The sequence below is a fragment of the Engystomops pustulosus genome, chromosome 1 (genome assembly GCF_040894005.1).
Source record: "Engystomops pustulosus chromosome 1, aEngPut4.maternal, whole genome shotgun sequence".
Taxonomy (NCBI): domain Eukaryota; kingdom Metazoa; phylum Chordata; class Amphibia; order Anura; family Leptodactylidae; genus Engystomops; species Engystomops pustulosus.
The window spans coordinates 256,849,779-256,874,441 of NC_092411.1; the positions used below are offsets into that span (position 1 = coordinate 256,849,779).

Consider the following 24,663-nt stretch of genomic DNA (forward strand, 5'->3'; position numbering starts at 1 on the left):
TGCTGGAGAGCCGGTGACGTCACCGAGCTCTCCGGCACACGCGCGCCTGCGCAACTTAGCACGGGGAAACAGGCCGCGCTAAGTTGCGCGTGCCCAAGTGCGGTGCGCCGAGTTATAAGTTAATATAACTTATAAAACGGCGATAGGGGCTTTGTTCCCCTAACAAAAATATGATCTGGCACCAGCTCACCCTGAGCTGGTGCCATGTATATGTGTCTAAACCTACCACTTGTAAGTGGTAGGTTTCCTTTAAGTTGGATGATAATTAAACAGTAGGTCGGTTCATGCCTCTTGCATTGTGTGCTGCAGAAATTTCTTGAATCAGTTTTCAGATTATATTTCTCACTTGCAGGAATGGGCAAACCCGAAATAAGTACCACAACAATGTTTGCATGTAAGAACATCTGTAACACCTTACTGTAACACAAAGGTAACACTATTGAATTTCCCAAGCTGTTTCCACAATTGCTAAATAATAGGGTACATTAGCACTGAGATTATTCTATTATAAGGCAATATATATTGGGACCAATTCCCAGCACCATTGGTCTTATCCATTCCTGTTATTTCCTCAATGTAAGATACAATATCACTTGTGATTATACTGCCCTTGTTCTGCCCCATCGTTTATGATAGCATTGGACAACCATGAGGAAAGTATTGCTTCAGTCTTGGAGGTCACTATACTGGGGTGTATACTGGTTGCATAGATTAAGAACAGATATGAATTAAAGAAGTGGAACAGAATGTGATGCAAATTCACTCATAAGATGTCTTGGTCCCAAAGGCAGGTATTTCCAAGAGGACAACCATATTCCAATTTGTTTCAAGCCTTTCATTCACCTGCCCTCCCCATGGTAAAGACTATGAAACCCAGTACACGCAGTCCTCGGGTTACATACAAGATAGGGTCCATAGGTTTGTTCTTAAGTTGAATTTGTATGTAAGTCAAAACTGTATATTTTGTAATTGTAGTTCTAGACAATTTTTTTTTTGCCTCAGTGACAATTGGAGTTTCAAATTTTTTTGCTGTAATGAAACCAAGGATTATCAATAAAGCTTCATTACAGACACCTTACAGCTGATCATTGCAATCTGGGACTATAGTAACATCCAGAGAGCTTCACCAGAGTTCACAGTGGGCAGAGGGGTCCGTCTTTAACTAGGGGTCGTCTGTAAGTCCAGTGTCCTTAAGTAGGGGACTGCATGTAGTTGGCATGATACCTGGCATGATCTTCCTATATCAATAGTTAGATCAGACTTCACAATGTCTTCTGAAAGTGCAGAACTACCTTTTATAAACGTGTGGACAATTGTCTAGAAATATCTACGGCACATTGAATTAGGGAGGCCTCTTCCCACAGGCCATAAATGCATTTAATGTTATAAAAACATACCAATTATTGTCATTTATGGACAAATGTAACCCAACAGTCTCATGTATTAAGAGTATATCAGAGAAATAGTAACTTTGTTGACCATAACAACCAAAGTTCTTCTTCATCTGAACCTTGGTCTCTATGTAACAAGGCCACTTTTTGTAGAAACAAAACCCAAGGTTCCTTGTTTAGAAATAGCTTAAGCAATCATACTTTACAATCATCCCAATAAATATTAAAAGATGAGAAATTAAATTACATAAAAATGAGTATGTTACTACCAACCAGTGGTATTTTAAAATGTCATGCTACCAAATGTCATAATATCAAGCATATTGTTGACAGTGCTTTGGAAGAACATCATCCTGTGACCTTCATGATCTACAGCATATCTTCCAAATTTATTATGCTTTCTTCCAATATTAAGAATCTTCAGACTTTCTGAATCCAAAGAACTGAAATTGTCCATCTAAACTTGTCCAAAAAACTTGATTTGTTATTAAAGTGCATCCACATCTGATGTCTAATAGTCTTAATATTCTTCACCAGCTATTGCAGCGGCCAGTGCTGCCAGTGCTTCAGCAACATCTGGATCCATATCATCATCCAGGAATTCCCCGTTTGTAACTACTAATTTCTTTGAACCCCGTGATACACTTCTTTCAATCATGAGGTCAACCAAAGAAGGAAATCTTGACCTTTGTATAGAACCATGGTCATCTGATGGAGAATTGGATCCAATGTCAGCCTTATCTGGAGGATCTTTGTTAGAGTCATTTGCATAATTTTTCTCTGTAGTTAGACCATCAACTTCTAAGTTTAAGTTACTACTTTTGACCTCAAGTATTGCACTTTCTGTAAGAGAAATATTTTCCTGTATGGATCCAGATAGCTCATGCTGAATGCATTCTGGCTCATCTGAATTAGTCGTGTGGCCATTTGGTATACGTAACTTTTGCTGACTTGAAGTATGCGATAACTGCTCATTGTCATGAGACTGGTAGGAATGGTCATCTGCTTCTTTGACATCACCTATAAGGTTCTCATTCAATGTGGCATACGATGAGGAACTTGTTGGTCCTGTGGAGTCTGCTTCATCAGTTTTAACATTGATCTTTTCTGGTGGATTGTACAAATCATGTGAACCACTGAATCTGTCTCGTTCGATTACGTTGCATCCTTCATTCATAAGTTCACTGATCTTTATTGTAGGAGACTTGGAACGGTCATGATCGTAGCTGTGTGCTTCATTCACATATCCATTTGTCGGAGGTTCTTGTGGTTTGAACATATAACTAAAAGACAGGGAAATGTCATTTGTACTTCAAAATGTACCAACAAATATAACATCATAAACTATTACAAATGTGTCTACCTTTGTATTTGTAAGCCAAACCTCTTCATTAATCCAGGCCAGTAATGATGTTGATGACTTACATAGAAGTGCGGAGTGTGAGAAACACTATTGTCCTTGCAGTGTAGCCTATTGTGTGCTCAGTTAAGACACTGGGGCTCATTTACTAAGGGTCCGAACGCCGCACTTTCGTCGGGTTTTCCCAAAAATTTGCGCTGAATTGCCCCAGGTTTTTGGTGCACATGATTGGATTGTGGCGCATCGGCGCCGGCTTTCACGCAACAGAAATCAGTAGGCGTGGCCATCGGACAACCCTACGGATTTGGAAAAACTGTGGAATTTAAAAAACGATTTGTGTCCCAAGATGAAGCACTCACATGCACCGGGAAGAAGAAGGTGAACTCCGGGGGACCTCGGCATAGCAGCGAAACCTGATGGATATCGGCCGCACAACCTTAGTGAATCCCGGCAGACCCGAATCCTCGTCAGACAACGCTCCACGAAATCGCGACTGGACCGGGTAAGTAAATGTGCCCCACTATCTTTACTTTCTAGCTTTCTCTCTAACTCTGCGCTGCCATTACAATAAATTACACCATGTCTCAGCACAACATCACATGGGCAGCTAGAGCCAGTACAAGCTCTACCTCAACCAAATCAGTTCCCTACACTGTACTGAAGAGATGCAACCTCTACAGTTGTGAGTCTATTCCTTCTGGAATAGATATATTGGTTAGTTTTAATCCCGCATTGTATCATTAGGCTTCTTGAAAGTTATGCTTGGTGTTAAGGGGGCTGCTTTACAAAGTAACCAAAGGCGTGGTTTTGCTTATCCCATCCTGGAAAACTTGTTTACATATATTCCAGAATCCCTCAGTGGAGTGTCAATGGCTATAGGTCACCACATGCCTGCAAGGTCTGCCTTAATTGGCAGTCTCCGTAAGGATAACTCTTACTTCCCAACCCTTACTCAGCCAAACCAGTTCCCTACACTGTACTGAGGAGATGCAAGCATGTTGAAACAGTTCTGTCTATAGTTGGGAATCTGTTCCTTCTGGAATAGATATACTGGTTTGGCTTTAATCCTGCATCAAGTCATTAGGCTTCCTGAAAGTCATACTTGGTGTTAAGGGGGCTTCCTTATAAGGTAGCAAAAGAGGCGTGGTTTTTCTTATTCTATCTTATTTACATATTTTTCTACTTACTTATTTGCATATTTTTTTTAAGATAGTGTTTATTAATCATCTTTACCTTCAAAAAAATCTAAAAAACAAAAGTGGACAGTCAAAAATTTCACAGTCTAATCTTCTACATTATAACTATGTGACAGGAGCCTGTCTGACCATCAGCACAAGCTGTGATTCCCCTGTGGGGACTCTTTTTGGTACAGTTCATAAAATTGCTTAATCGGGGGAGTATGGTGCCTAAAATGGTAACCCTCTTGAAACAAGAGAAAGGTATGTGATTCTCAGGGATGACAAGAAATCACATGACAACTGAAGAGAAGGATTCCTGGAATTTTTCAGAACAAAAAGAACAACTAAATGAGACAATACCTGTTAAACTGATGTGTATTATACCAGGCAAGATTTATTGTCCAGGTAATGTGAGCAACACTTAGAACACAAGAAACTCATACAAATACATGCAAAGTGCACACCACCTGATTTGTATCATAGTGTACAGTGCTGGTGCTTCCGGGAGAAGACACTTTATAGACCGATAAGGTGAAGTCTTGCCTCATCCACAATTCTACTCCATTATGGTGCCTGGCTTTTGTCATGATCTATGCTCTATCCTAATGCTTTCTATTACCCCCAGTCATTCCTCACTCTTACATGCAATCTAATTTTTCTGTAGAGATGAAGTTCTGCACCAAATAACTAAGGGATTGTAACCAAATTGGGCTAGACCTCCACTCCTTAAAGGTCCAATCTTTGTATATCCTTTTTGGATAAACAGTATCTGTTTATGACTTCTAAAACAGTGTAAATTTGGCTTCAACAGGAACTTGACAACCACATTACTATTATGTCTAGTAAATACAGAAAGATTTATAGGTAAGTTGTTTGGGAGCATCGACCCCAGCACAATGTGGGCCTAATTTTTGAAGAGGGACAGGCACACAGCCTCAGCAACCAACCACCCATTTGACTCAAGTAAGGGAGTGGACTCGCTTGTAACAGGTTTTCTCACCAGAACACTAACATAAAGTAGTAAATCTGACCTTATACCACATCCCCTTTTGGGAAAGTAGGAAACTTTTTTTGAGCAAATGGAGTAAAAAGTGTTAATTAGAGAGGAATGGACCCAAATGAAGGTTTGGTGTCCTCTGTTTGCCAACTCTGCATAACCCGGATATGTTGCTTGATGGGCTGCTGAGCAGCCAATCACACAGCTTTACATCCCTAACAACTAGGCATGGCTGTGATTGGATAGGTATGTCTACCAGGTGTCAGTCTGACCAATCACAGCCATCCCTAGTTGCTAGGGGTGTAAAGCTACCTCATCCAGCAACATGTCTAGCTTAGGTGGAGCTGCCGAATGGAGGACATCTAACCTAAAGTTAGGGTCCGCTGATCTCTTGTGTTAATACATTTCTATATCTAAAATTGCTGTCCAGTCAGGATTGACAGCAAGTGCAGATATAGTAAAACATATTTGCATGCTCCACCAAAGTGATTTCAGCCGATGGAGCACAAGCATATATTGTGGTAATACATAATGTTTCCAGTTCCAATTAGTCATTTACCTGTTCAGCATTCTACAGCAATTGCACCCCATCTGGTTAAGGTCTCTTAATACCTGTATGTGAAATAATAAAAACAAAGTAATATGGGAGACAGAAGAGCAGGATTCTGCTTGTACTATATATTAAAGTCGTAGGTCTTTTTTCACAAAATATACGTTTATTTTAAAAAATCCAGCCTTTGGCACTGGTAGTTTTGTTCTTTGGCTGTTTTAGACAAGTGATGAAATAATGCTGCAAAGTGAAAGTTCTTTAAAAAGTAAAAGTGTTAATAGTCATTAGGAATTAGAATTAAATCACTATTTGGTGTGACCCCCATGGAAGCGATGATATGGCTCCTATCTGAGGAAGCCACAAGAGATATTTTATACTGACTATGGGGAAGATGTATCATGTGCTGGTGCTCTATGCACCCGTGTATAAGTCCCCAACCCCCTTCCCTCAGCTTCCACGGCAGATAAATCATTGGGCTTGGACCTTCTGATGTATCTGCGATGGTGGAGGTTTTGTGTTAAAAACTGCGAGCATTCAGCAGTGAAGGTTTTTAGATAGTGACACCCTGTGGTTAACCACTCTGTTGGAGGCTGCGCCCCTTCACGTCTCCTCCATTAACAACATTTTTAAGTCGGTCGTTCTTTGTTTTTATGCATCGTGAAACAAAATGCATGGAGCAAAATGGGGATGGAGCAAAATTGATTACTTCTGCCTGTCAGGGACAACACAGTGATGACGTATTCTCGGCTTATGCTGGGCAGGACAAGGCTGGAGCATTGCATAATTAGGGTAAGAGGAGAAGCACCCTAGGCAACCACAGGAACGACAGAGCCTCATTATCATAATTTTATAATTGTTTTTTCAGCAAAACCACTCAATTCAGGGATTAAACAAGATATGTTTCTGTATCAGTGTAGCTACAGCATTCTCAAGGTATGTTTGTTTCATAATGCATAAAAGCAAATGGTAGATTTCTTTAAGTTGGGGACTGCCAGTATATCAGATTAATTTATTTGACTCCTTTAGTCAGATCACTAAATGATCATCTACCGTATATACTCGAGTATAAGCCGACCCAAGTATAAGCCGAGGCCCCTAATTTTACCACAAAAACCCGGTAAAACCTATATTTTTTAAACTCGAGTATAAGCAGAGTTTGGGGTTTCAGCACATTTTCTTGTGCTGAAAAACTAGGCTTATACTCGATTATATATAAAATACTGATAATCCTTATTTTTTGTATGTATGCCTTTATAAAACCCCATAAATTAGAGCGTTTTTGTTGGTAAATATTGTAAGGCGCCTTCAGCATTTCAGTTTTTTGATAACACCTTATAATATGAGACAGGTCAATTGGCTGGGTAGCCTTGTAACCCTTCAATCTATAATGGATCTCCAACTGGAATAACTTCCCTGCCAAGTTCCTTCAGCAAGTATACCAGGTGTAGAAGAACTGCTGCTGTTTTAAAGGCAAAAAGGATGGTCACACCAAACATAGATTTGATTCTGATTTCTCATTTGTTCTTTCACTTTGCATTTTGATAATTGATAAGAAAAACTATCAACACTATCAAATATTTTTTTTATAAATATCATTCATTATAAATTACATTGCAGAACACTTGCCTACAAAACTGTACACTGCAAATGTAGTGTGCAAATAGGTCGTCCACTTTCAGAAAATAATTGATATTGTGTAATGAAAAGTTATACAATTTTCCAATATCATTTCTGTATCAATTTCTCACGGTTTTCTAGATTGCTGGTTGTTGTCCTTCTATAGGAAGCTTCATTGTTTACTTCCTCTGGGTGATAAATGATCCCTGTTATTGTGATGTCACACAGGTGCACGGCTCATTAAACAACACAGTTTTGATTACTCATTGTAATATAACGAGCGGTGCACCTGTGTGACATCACATGACCAGGGATATAACGAGCCGTGCACCTGTGTGACATCACATGACCATGGACCGTTTCTTTCATCTACAGGATATAAACAATTAAACTTCCTGTTGAATGACAGGAAGCAGAGAACTGTGAGGAATTGATACAGAAAGTACAGTATATTGGAAAATTCTATAACTTTTCATTACACAAACAATATCAATTATTTGCAGAAAGTGGGCGACCCCTTTTATGTCAAGAATTTTTTTTTCATAGTTACTAAAACTGTTAACAAAAATTATCTCACTGAGTAGTAAAATATTACCAGAAAGTAAAAAATAAAGATTACCTTCAAGGTGTTCCTTTAAAGGTCAGAGATGGGAGCCGCATGTCTGGAACAAGAATGGTTGCCTATTAGCCATAGAGCCATAAAAATTAACATTTACACAAATTATGAGAATAATAAAATGCATTTAAATGCTGTAAAATTATTTAGATTTTGGTATCAATAAGAACGGATAGGTAGTGAAGTATCAAATACTTTGGATTATTAGATTGTAAAACCACAGTGGGGCATGGAGAGTAATACTCAGAGTACCTGTACTATGATGTGTGGACTGTGGCCAGTAGCGTATTATAGTATCGGCCACCAAATTTTATACTGAGAAGAACCTTCACATACGAAATTCTTGTACATCTGTTCCAGTTTAATATCTGTTTACATCTGTTTAAATATACATCTATACAAGAGACATTGCAGGACCTTTCAAAGTCCTCTAAAGGTCCTGAAACCACAGATTCAAAGCAGACAGAAGGGACTCTTCCTCCTTTCCCCAGGAAACTGATTCTAGTCTCTTATGTAGGAAGTGATACCAGACTTGTAGGGGCTATAATATTCATACAGCCTAGTGTCCATGCTATTCACTGCCACTATGACCAAGTGGTCACTCATACACAGCTACAAGGGGAGAAGCAGAGGGAGGGATCCAGCTTTCATCACATTACACAGCCTATGCAGTCACACAATTACTAAAACTACAAAAAGTACTTTTAGAAAACAATAAAAGGGATAAAGGGATGAAAAATAAAAACAATCAAAATAACATCAAAATCATAATACACAGGTGATACATTGGGGCAGATTTACTTACCCGGTCCATTCGCGATCCAGCGGCGCGTTCTGTGTGGAGGATTCGAGTCTTCCGGCGATTCACTAAGGTAATTCCCCCGATGTCCATCAGGTGTCGCTGCTGCGCTGAAGTCCGTCGGAGTGCACCAAGCCAGGCCGGGTACAGGTAAGCGCGTGTCAAGCAACACTTTTTTTTTACAAATGCTTCGGTTTTTCCGAATCCGTCTGTTTTTTTTTTTTACGACCACGCCCCCCGATTTCCGTCGCGTGTATGCCGGCGCCGATGGGCCACAATCAGATCGCATGTACCAAAATCCCGGGGCAATTCAGGGAAAAATGGCGCAAACCGGAAATATTCGGATAACCCGTCGGAAAAACGCGGTTCGGGCCCTTAGTAAATGACCCCCAGTATCTTACATGATGGCTACAGAACAGGAGAAATCTGAGCACCCTTCTTATCCCCAGAACCTCAACCTGTTCTATGAATAATTATTGAAGATGAGCAGTCACTAGTGTAAAAATGGTATAAAAATACAGAATATAAATGTTCTTCCTACATTTTGCCAATTGTCAGTTGTGCCGACAACAGTTTCCTAATCCTGCCCAAAACAAATCCTCATACAAGGGATTTTGAAGACTTTAGTTGTACCTGTACAGTAGCGCCTGCATGTTCTTCTCTGCTTTCCTTTCCACTTTGCTTAGATACATGGGTGATATTGTGTGTTTTTTTTTATTATAGCCTAAAGTCATAAACTACACAACAGCTGCACAACTCCCTCCAATGGGAGAACTTTTTTTATTCATCTCATGTCAGAAGTCGCCACACCTAGGATACACGGCTCACTCCTGTTACTCAGCTAAAGTGGAAATATTGTTGCTAAATGATCTTGTAATACTTCCATCTGTCTACCCGCCTGTATATCTAGAACAGGGGTCTCAAACTCAATTTACCTGGGGGCCGCTGGAGGTAGATTCTGGGTAAGGCTGGGCCGCATCAAGTTTTCCACACAAAATGCGCCTACAAAATATCATTATTCAGATTCAAATGTCATGGCGTCTCCCAGCGCAAGGAAAGCCCTGAGCGGGGAGACGTGTTTTCTCTATGAACGCGTCCTGTGCACCGAGGGGTCCCAAGCTCCTACCGCACTGAGCCCAGTCAGGGACACTCCATCGCCCCCCCTCCCCCCCGGTACTTGCCTCCCCGTGTCCCTCCCATCGAAGAAGATGAAGTCGCCGCTCTGACTTGCACCAAGTGCTTTCAGAGCGGCGACTTCATCTTTTTCAAGTACCGGAGGGAAGGGGATTAACCGGTTACGGGCCCTTTCCTGTTTTTTCATGTCCATTTTTCACTCCCCACCTTCAAAAATCTATAACTTTTTTATTTTTACACGTAAAGAGCTGTGTGATGGCTTGTTTTCTGCGTAACAAATTGCACTTCATAATGATGGTATTAAATATTCCATGCCATGTACTCGGAAGCGGAAAAAAAATTCCAAATGCAATGAAAATGCATTTGCGCCATTTTCTTGTGGGCTTGGATATTACGTCTTTCACTGAGCGCCCCAAATGACATGTCTACTTTATTCTTTGGGTCGGTACGATTAAGGGGATACCAAATTTGTATAGGTTTTATAATGTTTTCATACATTTACAAAAATTAAAACCTGTACAAAAATTATTTTTTTGATTTTGCCAACTTCTGGCGCTAATAACTTTTTTATACTTTGGTGTACGGAGCTGCGGGTGGTGTCATTTTTTGCGAAATATGACAATATTTTCAATTATATCATTTTTAGGACTGTACGACCTTTTGATCACTTTTTATAGATTTTTTTATATTTTTCAAAATGGCAAAAAAGTGCCATTTTCGACTTTGGGCGCTATTTTCCGTAACGGGGTTAAACGCATTGTAAAAAACGTTATCATATTTTGATAGATCGGGCATTTTCGGACGCGTCGATACCTGATGTGTTTATGATTTTTACTGTTTATTTATATTTATGTCAGTTCTAGGGAAAGGGGGGTGATTTGAAATTTAATGTTTTTTTATTATAATTTTTTTTTAAAAAACTTTTTTTTATTTTTATTTATACTATTTTTCAGACTCCCTAGGGTACTTTAACCCTAGGTTGTCTGATCGATCCTATCATATATTGCCATACTACAGTATGGCAGTATATGGGGATTTTCCTCCTCATTCATTACAATGTGCTATCAGCACATTGTAATGAAGGGGTTAAAACGAAATAGCCTCGGGTCTACGGAAGACCCGAGGCTACCATGGAGACGGATCGCTGCCCCCGGGGGAGCGGCGATCCCAGGTAAGATGGCGGCGCCCATGCGCCGCTATCTCTTTGAGGCTGCCGGCAGCTTTGCCGGCAGCCATCGCTGTGAAAGCACCCGCGATCGGTGCTAGCACCGATCGCGGGTGTTACCGGTAAGCCTTTGCTGCAATATGCAGCAAAGACTTACCGGCTATGGAGAGGGGTCAGCCCGTGAGCCCTCTCCATGCAGCGCGACCCGACCGCCGCCGTGAATACACGGCGGGCGGTGCTTTTCCAGGTGGGGGCCGCAAAATGTTGTCCCGCGGGCCGCAGTTGGCCCACGGGCCGCGAGTTTGAGACCCCTGATCTAGAATGAAGAAGAATTTCCCACGTACGTTCAATGCAGCAGTGGAAACAATTTGTTGGAACCAAATGCAAAATATCTTGCATTGTCCCACAAAAACTTAAAGGGGTTTTCCCATGATATGAAGCTAGGCCCTATCCGTGGGATGGGGCCTAACTTGCTGATCATTGGGGGTCTCAGTGGGGGCCACGCATGACCATTCTGCTCCATTAATCTCTATGGAGTTGACAGAGATCAGTGAGCACCGCGCTCGGCAATTTCTGTCTGCTCCATTAGTCTGACGGAGAGTGGGGTTCCAGCACTATGGATTCAACCTTGAACCCTAGCTTTATTTAGTGGGAATACCCCTTTAACGAACATTTACCATCAGTTTAGTGATGGATGTGTCCAAGTAAGAAGTTCTAGGCCTTCTTTTATTATAACTCAATATGCTGCAATCACGAAAATATAGAGTTATAAAAGTTATGCAAATTTGCCTGGGTCGGTCAGGCTACATCACCCGAGCGCCTCAGGGTGCCTCGTATTTTAATGTATGCACACAAGGCTTCCTGAGGCACTCGGGTGACGTAGCCTGAGCACTCCTGGCTAATTTGCATAACTTTTATAACTCTATATTTCCGCTATTGCAGTATATAGAGTTATAATAAAATAGGAACATAGTTTAACAGGAACTTTTCTATTATCACTAAACTGATGTTAGATGTCCTTTAAAGCAGTGATTTTCAACCTTTTTTGAGCCGCGGCACACTTTTTATACTTAGAAAATCCTGGGGCACACCACCAACCAAAATAGCACAAAATGACACTAAAACAGTCATAAAAGGCCTCCCTTTACTAATAAAAAGGCCCTAGCTGCCTCCCTTTACTAATAAAAAGCCCCTAGCTGCCTCCCTTTACTAATAAAAAGGCCCAAGCTGCCTCCCTTTACTAATAAAAAGCCCCTGGCGGCCTCCCTTTACTAATAAAAAGCCCCTGGCAGCCTCCCTTTACTAATAAAAAGGCCCTAGCTGCCTCCCTTTACTAATAAAAAGCCCCTGGCGGCCTCCCTTTACTAATAAAAAGCCCCTAGCTGCCTCCCTTTACTAATAAAAAGCCCCTAGCTGCCTCCCTTTACTAATAAAAAGCCCCTAGCGGCCTCCCTTTACTAATTAAAAGGCCCTAGCTGCCTCCCTTTACTAATTAAGAGCCCCTAGCGGTCTCCCTTTACTAATTAAGAGCCCCTAGCGGCCTCCCTTTACAAATTAAGAGCCCGTCGCGGCCTCTCTTTACTAGTTAAAAGGCCCTAGAGCCCCCCCTTTACTAATTAAAAGGCCCTAGAGCCCCCCCTTTACTAATTAAAAGGCCCTAGAGCCCCCCCTTTACTAATTAAAAGGCCCTAGAGCCCCCCCTTTACTAATTAAAAGGCCCTAGAGCCCCCCCTTTACTAATTAAAAGGCCCTAGAGCCCCCCCTTTACTAATTAAAAGGCCCTAGAGCCCCCCCTTTACTAATTAAAAGGCCCTAAAGGCCTCCCTTAACAAACAAAAAGCCCCAGCCTACCTTTACTAATAAAAAAAAAAGACCCTAGCTGACTTCCCTATATACTTACCCTTGATGTCTTCTTCCGCGTACCTTCACTCCTAATGGCGATCCGCTCACCTTCTGTAGCTCCTGCACCGCGCGCCTCTGGTCACGTGACTTACGCGACCTGACGTCAGGTCGCGTCAGTCACGTGACATGGGCCGCGCGGTACAGGAGCTACAGAAGATGGGCGGATCGCCCACGCGAGGCTTTGAGGTAAGTATGGGCGCAGAAACACGGGGGCGCGGCGGCAGCTCGACAACGGGGCAACTTAGGTCGGGGAACTTTCCCCCGCGGCACACTCAACCTTGTGTCGCGGCACACTAGTGTGCCGCGGCACACAGGTTGAAAATCACTGCTTTAAAGGGAACCTGTCAAAAGGTTTTACCCAACTGAACTACTATCCAGTATAGTATATAATGTTCTTTCTAGAATTCCCTCTTTTATGTGAAATCTTCCCCATTTAGATATGAAAAAAATCTCCCTCAAAGTCAGGGAAATTTAACTCTTCTGATCACATTTTCAGATGAGATGAGTCAAGTTTAAATTTGAACTACAAAGGTGCTTAAAGAATGATAGGCTTTGTGGCAACAAATATAATATTTCTGCTTCGCCAATAAAGTTATCATTCTTTAAGCACTTTTGTAGTTTTTACAGAAAAGTATTTAACATCATAGAAGATTTCTGTAGATTCAGAGCAGGATGAATTCTCATAGACACACCTTAAGCGAGGGGATGGACACACCTGTGGGAAAACACTTTTCTGGACCAGGTCACAGCCAGAAACATTTAAAGGTCCTAATACTGAAAGGTGACTTTAACCCCTTCCCGACGCGCGCCGTACTAGTACGGCGCGCGCCGGGTCCCGGTGCATGGAGAGGGCTCGCGGGCCGAGCCCTCTCCATAGCCGGTAAGTCTTTGCTGCATATTGCAGCAAAGGCTTACCGGTAACACCCGCGATCGGTGCTTTCACCGCGATCACCTCCGGCAATGCTGCCGGATGCTTCAAAAAGATGGCGCCGCATGGGCGCCGCCATCTTGGCGCGGATCTTCGCTCCCCGATGACGTCACGGGGAGCGGTGATCCGTTGCCATGACAGCATCGGGCCTCACGAAGGCCCGAAGCTGTCTCGTTTTAACCTATTCATTACAATGTGCTATCAGCACATTGTAATGAATGAGGAGTAAAATCCCCATATACTGCCATATTGCAGTATGGCAGTATATGGTAGGATCGATCAGACAACCTAGGGTTAAAGTACCCTAGGGAGTCTGAAAAATAGTTAAAGTAAAAGTAAAAAAAAGTTTAAAAAAAAAAAATTATATTAAAAAAACCTAAAAATTCAAATCACCCCCCTTTCCCTAGAACTGATATTAATATTAATAAACAGTAAAAATCATAAACACATTAGGTATCACCGCGTCCGAAAATGTCCGATCTATCAAAATATAATAACGTTTTTTCACTGCGTTTAACCCCGTAACGGAAAATAGTGTCCAAAGTCAAAAATGACATTTTTTTGCCATTTTGGAAAATATAAAAAAATTAATAAAAAGTGATCAAAAGGTAGCACAGTTCTAACAATGATAGCAATGAAAACGCCATCAAAAGTCGCAAAAAATGACACCACCCACAGCTTCGTACACCAAAGCATGAAAAAGTTATTAGCGCCAGAAGATGACAAAATCAAAAAAAAAATTTTTGTACAGGAGGTTTTAATTTTTTTAAATGTATGAAAACATTATAAAACCTATACAAATTTGGTATCCACGTAATCATAGCAACCCAAAGAATAAAATAGACCTGTCATTTGGGGCACACAGTGAAAGCTGTAAAATCCAAGCCCACAAGAAAACGTTGCAAATGTGTTTTTTCACCATTTTCACTGCATTTGGAATTTTTTTCCCGCTTCCCAGTACGCGCCATGGAACATTAAATACCGTCACTACGAAGTGCAATTTGTTACGCAGAAAATAAGCCATAACAGAGCTCTTTATGTGGAAAAATAAAAAAGTTATAGATTTTTGAAGGTGGGGTGTGAAAAATGGAAGTGAAAAAACTAAAAATGGCCAAGTCGTTAAGGGGTTAAGAAAGGCAGAGAAAGGGAAACCTGGGGGTTCCAGCTGATGATGACCTTCCAGTCACTGACACAAGGCCTCAATATTACACCTGGGTTTATGGCTCATTGCATGGACTCACTTCAAACCCCTCAAGAGACTGACTCCAGACCCTGCCATCCCAGGCCTCCCCCCCCCATGGCCCTACATTGTGTAACATAACCTCCAGTTATATTTCCCCTGGCATCTCTTAATTATGTCTCACTATATTTACTAATTTTCTGAGTATAACATCTCTCAAATGTTGTGCTTTTCTCTCAGTACCTAATTTGTATCTTTGCCTGATCTGCAGGGTCGGCTCCAGGTTTCAGTAGGCCCCTGGGCGACGAAGCCTTAGTAGGACCTTTTGCAGTGAATATGTGGTGGCATAAAAAATTTGGATACTAAAACAGTCTGCTTGTTCCCTAAAATATTTCCTAGTGTATCATATAAAACATCCCCCTCATGGGTACTTTATATAAGCCCCCCTCATACCATATGGATTCCTTATGTACAGCCTTATGTGGGCCCTGGCACTTGCCCGGGTATGCCCAGTGAAGCTTGCAACAAATATAACTTTTTTGGTTAGCCAATATACAATATTTCTGGTTAGCTAATAAAGGTATCATTTTGTAGTTTTCACAGAAAAGTATGTAACATCATAGAAGATTTTAGATTTTTCTTGGCTTACATGGTACTTCTACACTTTTCTCAACATACTACTTGTATCTACGGAAACAAATTCATAGTGTTAGCAGTATACAGTGAGTTGCAAAAGTATTCATACCTTGGAAACTTTTTACTAATTTTTAAACATTACAGCAACAAACGTAGATCAATTTTATTGTAAAGTTATGTGATACAACAACACAAAGGGGCTTATTCATAATCCGCCGGGATTTTGGTGCACACAATCGGATTGTGGTGCATCGGAGCCGGCTTTCATGCGACAGAAATCGGGGGGCCTGGTCTTCGGACAACCCGGCGGATTCGGAAAAACCACGGAATTTGAAAATTGAAATGTGGCGCAATATCAAGCACTCACATGCACCGGGAAGAAGCAGGTGAACTTTGGCGGACCTCGGCGCAGCAGCGACACCTACTGGATATCGGGCGCACCACCTTAGTGAATCCCGGCAGAACCCGAATCCACGTCGGACAACGCACCACGGGATCACGCCAGGACCGGGTAGGTAAATGTGCAGCAAAGTCTCAAGTATTTTTGAAGTGTAAAGAAAATGATACAAGCTTATCAAAATGTTTGAAAAAAGCATGTTCCCATATTTTGCCCATTTTGTACTTCCTAGAGGCAGCATTTAATGGCCAATGCACCCCCGGGGCATTAAAAAATGATCACACTGAGTTGAACATGAGGCTGGACATCTGATAAAAGAGAGCCAACTGCGGGATGTTAGCACAGTTCACATTGAAATCATTGGTGAAATGTTTCCATGGCTGCGCCCCAGAAGTCATATTGTCAATCCGTGCTGTGTGTATTATCCCATCCACGTACAAAGCGCACGGCTGTAACTGGAGGGTAAACATCCCGCCCTGAGCACACATTACATCACAAATGCAAAGTGCAAGACACGGACGTCTTATCTGGAGGAGGCGCCTCTCACAACCACAATGACCGGCTCTGTACCTTTTAATGGAAACAATTTACATGTCGGCTTAGCCTTAGCTAGCGAGCGCTACACAAACTACCGCACCCTTCTTTGTTTTCCACCGCTTGTCAATTTTACTACGAGTCCTTAGGACATATATAAGTGATGCTACCAGAATGAAATGTGCTTCACTTAGTCCAAGTTTAACTCCAGTTATTAACTTGAAAACTTTGTTTAAAGGTGGACGGTTCCAAATCCAATTCCATCAGGTGCATCGTATAATTCTTCAGTGTTGATCTGGAGGAACTTATCTATTGCCGTAGAGCTCTAGTGCTTTTCTCCATTGAGAAGAAATGCTCCTCACCTTCCACAGTGTTGAAAATATTGTTTTTTCCCTTTCCAGTTTACAGGCGGTTAATCCCTGCACTCGATGCAGTGACCTCTAGTGAATAGTGGATTCCTAGAAGGATGGGGCAGACATAATTTTAACACTGTGGAAGATGGAGGAACATTTGTGAAATGTTCTCCTATGGATTGTAGCGCCTATGAAAAGTACTCTCTTTGCTTTTGAGTTTTGTCTTGATCCGGAGGAAGGCAATCCCCCCCTATTATACAGACTCATTGATGATTGTTAGAGGAAAACTTCCTTCCTGACTCTAAATGTGGCAATCAGAAATATTCCTGGATCAACCAGAAGTTTAGGCTCCTATTTCTGGAGTTTTACTTCACTTTTTTAATCTTGGACTAATAGTTTATATAGATATTTTAGCAACACTGTAAAAATGCATATCTAAGCTTATTCTAAATGGTTTCCGGTCAAATATATGCATGAAATATCCAAGATGATTGTCTATAAAATGATGGCAGTCTCACATTTCAGAGCTGTAGCGGGTGGTGAGTGGATGGAGCTTGAAACTCAAAATGTCAAAACATTGTTAGGCTTTTGATTGTCAATGTAGTTGCTTAGAAAAAAAGGGAATAAAAAAAAACTGTATGTGTGAGATATAGTAGGTGCTGTTCTCACCCGTTTTAGAGGGGCAAAACTCTTACCAAATACTGAGACAAAACTTGAGACTAAACTCCTGTAGGAGTTTATGACTTGTGAAGTTTACTGTTTCCTTGGCTGCTGCTGAAACCTTCTGAAGCCCCAAATTTGGGTCAGCGTAGAACGACAATCACAACTAAATAATTTAGTCCAGATAACCTTCGAGTTATTAGCCAGTACAGTAGAGTATGGATAGTTGTTCTCCATCAGTAAGAGGAAGTAGATCCAGATGAAGAAGTATCTAGATTAGTTCATCCACTAAATGTTTTATAACCCGAAGAAGACAACATTCCCATGAGGAAATGTTTTATCTGGTTCCTAGGTATAATTTCAACACTGTGGAAGATGGAGGAATATTTCTTATCTGAAGTAATCTCGGTGGAGAATAGCAGTAGAGGGCTCTGACAATAGATAAGTATTGGATTTAGGAGTTTGTGGAATTTTCTCCTATGGATTGTAGCTCCTCTGAGGTGGAGACTCTTTTTGCTTTTAGTCTTGTCTTGATCCGGAAGAAGGCAACCCCCCTGATGAAGTAGACACGCCAATTACACCAATTATGTTAGCGGAAAACTTCCTTTCTGAATCTAAATGTGACAATCAGAAATATTCCTGGATCAGCCACAAGATTAGGCTCCTATTTCTGGAGCTTTACGTCACTTTTTGAATCTTGGACTGCATCCACTTTTTTTGTAGTGCTTTTTTATTCTTGGACTGCTGCCATTTTTGTTAACATAGGTTACATAGGACCTAGCTCTGTACCTGACACTACCATGCCCCTTCTGCTCTGCAGTTTGTGCTCTAGCAATGACGTTCTAAAATGGAGGCAGGTCACAGTAAGTAGGGAACTGGCAGTGTCTGGAAGTGGAAGGTCGTGGATCCATGAGGTGAATATATATTTTTTTATTTGCATAAAGAAGAAGACTCTACTTGAACCCAGTGGGCAAGAACCCTAGTCATATTTAGATACCCATGATTTTTTTGATTTATTTAAGTAATTTTAGATATTTGAATTTGTATTTACTAAATGTATGTTTTTAGTTCATGAACAATAAAGTGATTAAGATATTGTCTGCCCATATGAATACATGACATTACGTGAAACAGGTACATACATAAGTTATGGCCTTGTTGTACCTTGTTGTGTTGATCAGTTAAATGGAGGTGGTAACACTTTCGTGTGGATTCTGGCCATGGTTGTGTGGGCAATATGGGTTCTGGGCATGGTTATGTGGGTAATGTGGGTTCTGGACATGGTTATGTGAGTAATGTGGGTTTTGGGCATGGTTATGTGGGTAATATGGGTTCTGGACATGGTTATGTGGGTAATGTGGGTTCTGGACATGGTTATGTGGGTAATATGGATTCTGGACATGGTTATGTGGGTAATATGGATTCTGGGCATGGTTATGTGGGTAATGTGGGTTCTAGGCATGGTTATGTGGGTAATGTGGGTTCTGGTCATGGTTATGTGGGTAATATGGATTCTGGGCATGGTTATGTGGGTAATGTGGGTTCTGGACATGGTTATGTGAGTAATATGGGTTCTGGACATGGTTATGTGGGTAATGTGGCTTCTGGTCATGGTTATGTGGGTAATATGGATTCTGGGCATGGTTATGTGGGTAATGTGGGTTCTGGACATGGTTATGTGGGTAATGTGGCTTCCGGGCATGGTTATGTGGGTAATATGGATTCTGGGCATGGTTATGTAAGTAATATGGATTCTGGGCATGTTATGTGGGTAATGTGGCTTCCGGGCTTGGTTATGTGGGGAATGTGGCTTCTGGGCATGGTTATGTGGGTGATGTGGGTTCATGACATGGTTATGTTAGTAATGTGGGTTCTGGGCATGGTTATGTGGGTAATATGGGTTCTGGACATGGTTATGTGGGTAATGTGGGTTCTGGTCATGGTTATGTGGGTAATATGGATTCTGGGCATGGTTATGTGGGTAATGTGTCTTCTGGGCATGGTTATGTGAGTGATGGGGGTTCATGACATGGTTATGTGAGTAATGTGGGTTTTGGGCATGGTTATGTAGGTAATGTGTGTTCTGGACATGGTTATGTGGGTAATGTGGGTTCTGGACATGGTTATGTGGGTAATGTGGGTTCTGGTCATGGTTATGTGGGTAATATGGGTTCTGGACATGGTTATGTGAATAATGTGGGTTCTGGACATGGTTAAGAGCTGTGCTATGAATGTCACTTAATTCAAGTGCCTCTAGTTCCCTTTATTACTAAAATATTTGCATAGATTGTCGGAAGGCATTTTTTTGGTTTCTCAGTCTTACAAAATGAGTTTTACGACCTGCCATGGACAAAAGAAGTGGACATTCCTTTGACTAGTCATGTTTTCATAGAGCAAATAAAGGAAAGAAGGCACCATGTAAATATGAAATAGCTGAAGCCTTCGTCATCCTAGGGTCTTCAACTAAGTCAATGCAGAAAAAGACACACCCCATGTAGAGGGAAATTCGTTCGTGGCTAAGACAACTTACCATACCTGTATCTGCCCTGAAAAACACAAAACTGGAGTCATACCTGTAATCTGTCATATTCTCAAATACTAATATATCTCTACAATCCAAATGTTTTTCCATGCTCTGTACTGCTGGACAATGCATATAAAAATACAGAGCCCTTTAGTAGAATCCACCTAACCATGAGGTACAAAAAATGGTTGGATCTTATCAGACTATACAGTACAGGAACAGGGGTATTAGGAACCAACAAGCAGAATGGGGCACTGGGCCCTTGGTGACTGTCCCTAAGAAAGTACCCCTGTAGCTAATTCCCTGACAAGGGCAGTCCTAGAATTGTACCTCGATACTGGGAAGCCCTATTGTTTTCCTTGCGTATCCCAAAGCATTTACAGGGTGGATTACAACCACCTCCTTCGTCTGTGGATAACCCAGGTCCACAGGTGTAAGATCTACTGCTAAGAGGAGCAAATGAGGAGGAGTAAATGATACTGGTTCCTAACTAAGAATCGCACAGCATTAAAGAACAAGAGATACCATTCAAATGGATCTGCACTAAATATAATAGAGAACAGCAAAAAGTGCAGTTAAAATGAATTCTTTAATAATTGATTTTTAAAAAACTATATTGTCACCGATAGAAAACAAACTGATATGGCAAAAACAATCCACAAATGTAAATATCAGCATCATCTGGACTACTCAAATAAGTTCTTGTAGAGCAGTTACAGACATATCCCTGTATCGCTAATAATATACACTCCTAACCTCCTATACAGTTAGGTTATATCAAAAACAGAGACAAAAAGGATTGATCTTACCAGTCTGTCCCCAGGTGAGGTCCAGGTATATTCAGTAACACGTATAAGGGGGGGGGGGGGGGGTAAAGGGGGAATTACTTGGGGGCTGTCTTAACCCTTATTCCCAAAATATCTCCCACCCTTACAAGGGCATACCCACAGAATACCCCTGATACCTATAGAGCCCGCAGCTACATTACGCCTTTCAACTTTCACTCATCATAGGGAAGCTGGTGCTTAAAGCATATAATTATTATTTAGGAACACAGTGTTGCTTCCAGGTGATACTTTACTGTAAGTGACTTTGGAATCTTGGGGCACAGTGGGAGCTCAAGATATCTAGGGTAATACAGGCGTGATAATTGAATATTTGGGAGATGTTACCATAAAGTTCTGCATTTGAAGGAGCAGATAGTAGTGACTAATCCCCTATTGTGTGACATTGACATTGCAACATGACATGGATCACTGTGCTAAACTGTAATGTGTGTACTGGTATTGGGAGAAGTAGGACCCACAAAATGGCCATGAAAATCCTGACACTAGGTACCCATCAGACAATATTAGACAATCCTGCTGTTCTCTGCCAGTTGAACACACAGGATGGTGAAGAGAGTTTGAAAAGTTGACTATATACTAGGAATAAATTGTCTCCATTGCTTCATTCACTTCGCTGCTCAGTTTTCTCCCAAAATTGCCACCGATTTCAGGGAAACACCAGGATTACAATCAAAGACACCAGATATGTTGACAATTCATGCCTTATATATAGTCACGTTTTTGAGTGTGAATGGTCACTTTAAATGGGTTTCCTGAGCCCTTTAACAACTTTGTATGACCTAGCCAGGATAGCACTCTGCCCGCATTGTAGCAACATGCTGGCAAGGATAGCACGCAACTGATTGGTGGGTGGTACCCGATGCTGTTGTGGTCTAATAAGCCTGGAAAACCCCTTTATGGTGTAACTCTTATAAAGTATGTAAAACTTATCATTGTCTTTGGCTTATGTTCCTTTATTGATGCATTAATGTTTCCTCAGTGAAAAGGATTTTCTATTTTACAGAGTCATTACAGTTATATTAATGCTTTATAGTGGAGGGAAAACATTTTCTTCAGTGTCCACATTGTTCCCAGTTAATATTTAGCTTGGCGTTGCACCCGTCACCTGAGTTTAATAGTTCCTTCTCATTTTTAACACATAAAGTACTGTAGAGCAGGACCGCAGGTTTATGGGTTACTGTGGTCATGTAAGAACGCAAGAGCTAGTACAAGCATTCATCAAGGATCATTATGGTGTGGATCTGGGATACTGGACTCAAGTTGAATATAAAATAGTGTCCAGTTCCTTGTAGGTTGTGGTGACTGGGTTTTGTGTCCCAGGTGCTGGATGTCAGGGGGCACTAACAAGCAACTTCTATGTATCATGGTTTCATAGTCAATTTCACCAAGGCCCCATGAGTGCTTTGGTTGCTCCTAAAATGCCCATGGTACTTGTAAGCCTATATGAATCATTCGTCTATCAACTGAAAACACCTCTTTCATTGTTGCCTTTCTCTCTAAAGCAAAGTAAAGCAAATAATGGAACCCCTTTTGGCCACGGTCGTGGCTCTGCATGTGAAAGTTTTTTACATGCTGCTAACTTTGTGGACCACATAAAATGAGGTTGAAGACTGGATTCGGACTATGAGTCTTGTGTTTCACATGGGAGAGCTAGATTCATATAGGGACAAGATCCTGAGCTTCAGAGGAAAGACTAACTAAAGATCTACTTGGTGTTTATGGGTTGGTTTACCCGTTACTGGTCCAAGGATCACACTAAAGGTTCTAGCCTAAGAAGGTGTAGATGAATCATGTCTCAGGAGTCTATATGAATCTGCAACATCCCCCACCGGGGCCTTGCCTTTTCTTGGGGCCTGGAGGCGTGCTGATGTCACGGTGCTTGGCGTGGGGACCGGAGGGCTGTCCCACAGCCTGGCAGGTCTCCAGCAGGTGGTGTGTGCAAGAAATATGATGGAGAGACTGATGTACGGTCCCTGGGTACTGGATGGGGAGCCCGTGGTGGTGATACAGATGTATCCAGGGATCAGACAGAGGCAACGTTATGCAAAATAACTTGCAATTCTTTATTGGCACAACTGCAGGCAACGGCCTAAGCAATTTTGGTAACAGATTCCAGATTACTGGAGTGGTCATGGCGAGTGTCCTCAGGAATGGTTCATGAGCCTGGTAGAAGATGCAGGCTGGGATGGAGCTGTGTCCAGTCTGTGGATGCTGCAGATATGAATCCTGGGTTTTGCTGTGTGTCACTGTCTCTCTTCACTCAGTGTGGAAGGTGTGCTCTGCAAGAGAGCTAGGTTCCAAGAGCTAAGAGCTAAGACTGACTCTCTGCTCTGTGAAAGGGCCTTGGGCCTAAGAGACCTAACCACTCCCTGTCGATGGGGTTTCATTAACCTGGGCGGGTGGTGGCTAACTCTCCAATCACACTCCAGCTTACAATTGGATGACAATTCACATATACTTAACCCTTGCCTGATCAGGCAGAATCTACCACTGCTAATACCTAGTGCTCAGGTTCTGGAACCTTCCTGGAGGGTTCGCAACTCCCTCTGTCAGCTCCTGACCTGGAGAGAGCACCTGTTCGCAACTACTCTCTTGCCATTGTATTGGCGGGGGTGTTGCAAATGATTCATCTATCAACTGAAAACACCTCTCTTTCATTGCGTGTCAGTAACGTTCTGCTGTAAATCAAGTAATGGACCCCCCCTTCCAAGCATATCCGTATCTGCCATGGCTGTTTTGGCTCTGAATGTCAAAGCTGAATCAGGTTTCTACATGCTGCTAATTTTGTGGACCAGATAAAAAGAGGTGGCAGACTGGATTCGAGTCTTGTGCTTCACATGTTTGATCTTCATAGTAGGAACAATGATCCTGAGCATTGAAGGAAAGACTAACTAAAGATCTGCCTGGTGTTTATGGGTTGCTATTGCCCCCTGTTACTGGTCGAAGGATCACACTTTGGTTTCTAGCCTTGGATGGGGTAGACAAATCAGGTCTGAGGAGCCTTAGGAGGTCCACTAGGTGTCTTGTTATTTCCCTCATATAAGAACCCCAGTAAGGTAAATCATATGAATTTTGGATTGGTTCCAGAGTATTATTACTCCTATGTAGTCTTATTTCTATGCCTTTCATTATAAATGATACACTTGAATCATCATTCATTATTGTCACATTGATATCACTTGTCCCTTTGCTGTGTGATGCAGTATCTACTTTTCCAAACATATTTGGGTCATATTCCATTGTCATACAAGGGCAGCAGAACCCTCCTATGCGCTGGGATCACTCTCTTGCATCTCTTTAGCTGCTGTAGGAATGACAGATTCAGCCTCTCCTTCTGCCTGCACATTGTATGCAAACTAGATGCCACCTGTCACATTCACACAGCATATGTGTCTGCGGTAACAGGAGAAGAGCCAAGTTTATATTTCCTGCGAGGATAAAAAATGATTGATAAGAGGATCCTGCAACAGAAATAGTCTGATCAAAGTCTTATGCCACTGTTGTCCATTACTGGATAACATTGCTGTACATATGAATAAATAAGAGATGTCTTATAACTCTGGGCTTTTTTGACACTTGTATTCTCTAATGAGTGGCAAAATAATGGCAGTCATTGTATAACATGGTATAATGGTGTAGTAGAACTGGGCATATATATAAAGGAGTTCCTGGACGTCACCCCTTGCAGCTGACTGGACCGACTGCCCATCACTAAAGTTAACCATTTTCTGTACACAGTTAAGCTGCAGAGGAACCAGTTGTGGCTCAATCAGTCCCAATACAGTAGCAACCTTAGCCACAGTTCACACACACAAAACACAGAGGAAAATCAATGCCTTCAAAGTCGCATTCTGTGGGCATAAAATAATGATGATGTCACGGATGTTACAGTCG

General features: G+C 41.7%; 1 protein-coding gene across 1 annotated transcript in view; it reads right to left on the reverse strand.

The window, feature by feature from the left end:
* Nucleotides 1–241: 241 nt before the first annotated feature.
* PGCKA1 (PDCD10 and GCKIII kinases associated 1) overlaps nucleotides 242–24,663 on the reverse strand; it is a 49,858-nt gene continuing 25,436 nt past the window's right edge. Inside the window, exons 3-5 of the mRNA XM_072125887.1 lie at nucleotides 7,713–7,755; nucleotides 5,486–5,538; nucleotides 242–2,674 (exon numbers count right to left, since the gene is read on the reverse strand). Coding sequence (XP_071981988.1) covers nucleotides 1,912–2,674; nucleotides 5,486–5,517 — 795 coding nt within the window. The 5' untranslated portion in view covers nucleotides 5,518–5,538; nucleotides 7,713–7,755 and the 3' untranslated portion in view covers nucleotides 242–1,911. The remainder of the gene's footprint in view (nucleotides 2,675–5,485; nucleotides 5,539–7,712; nucleotides 7,756–24,663) is intronic.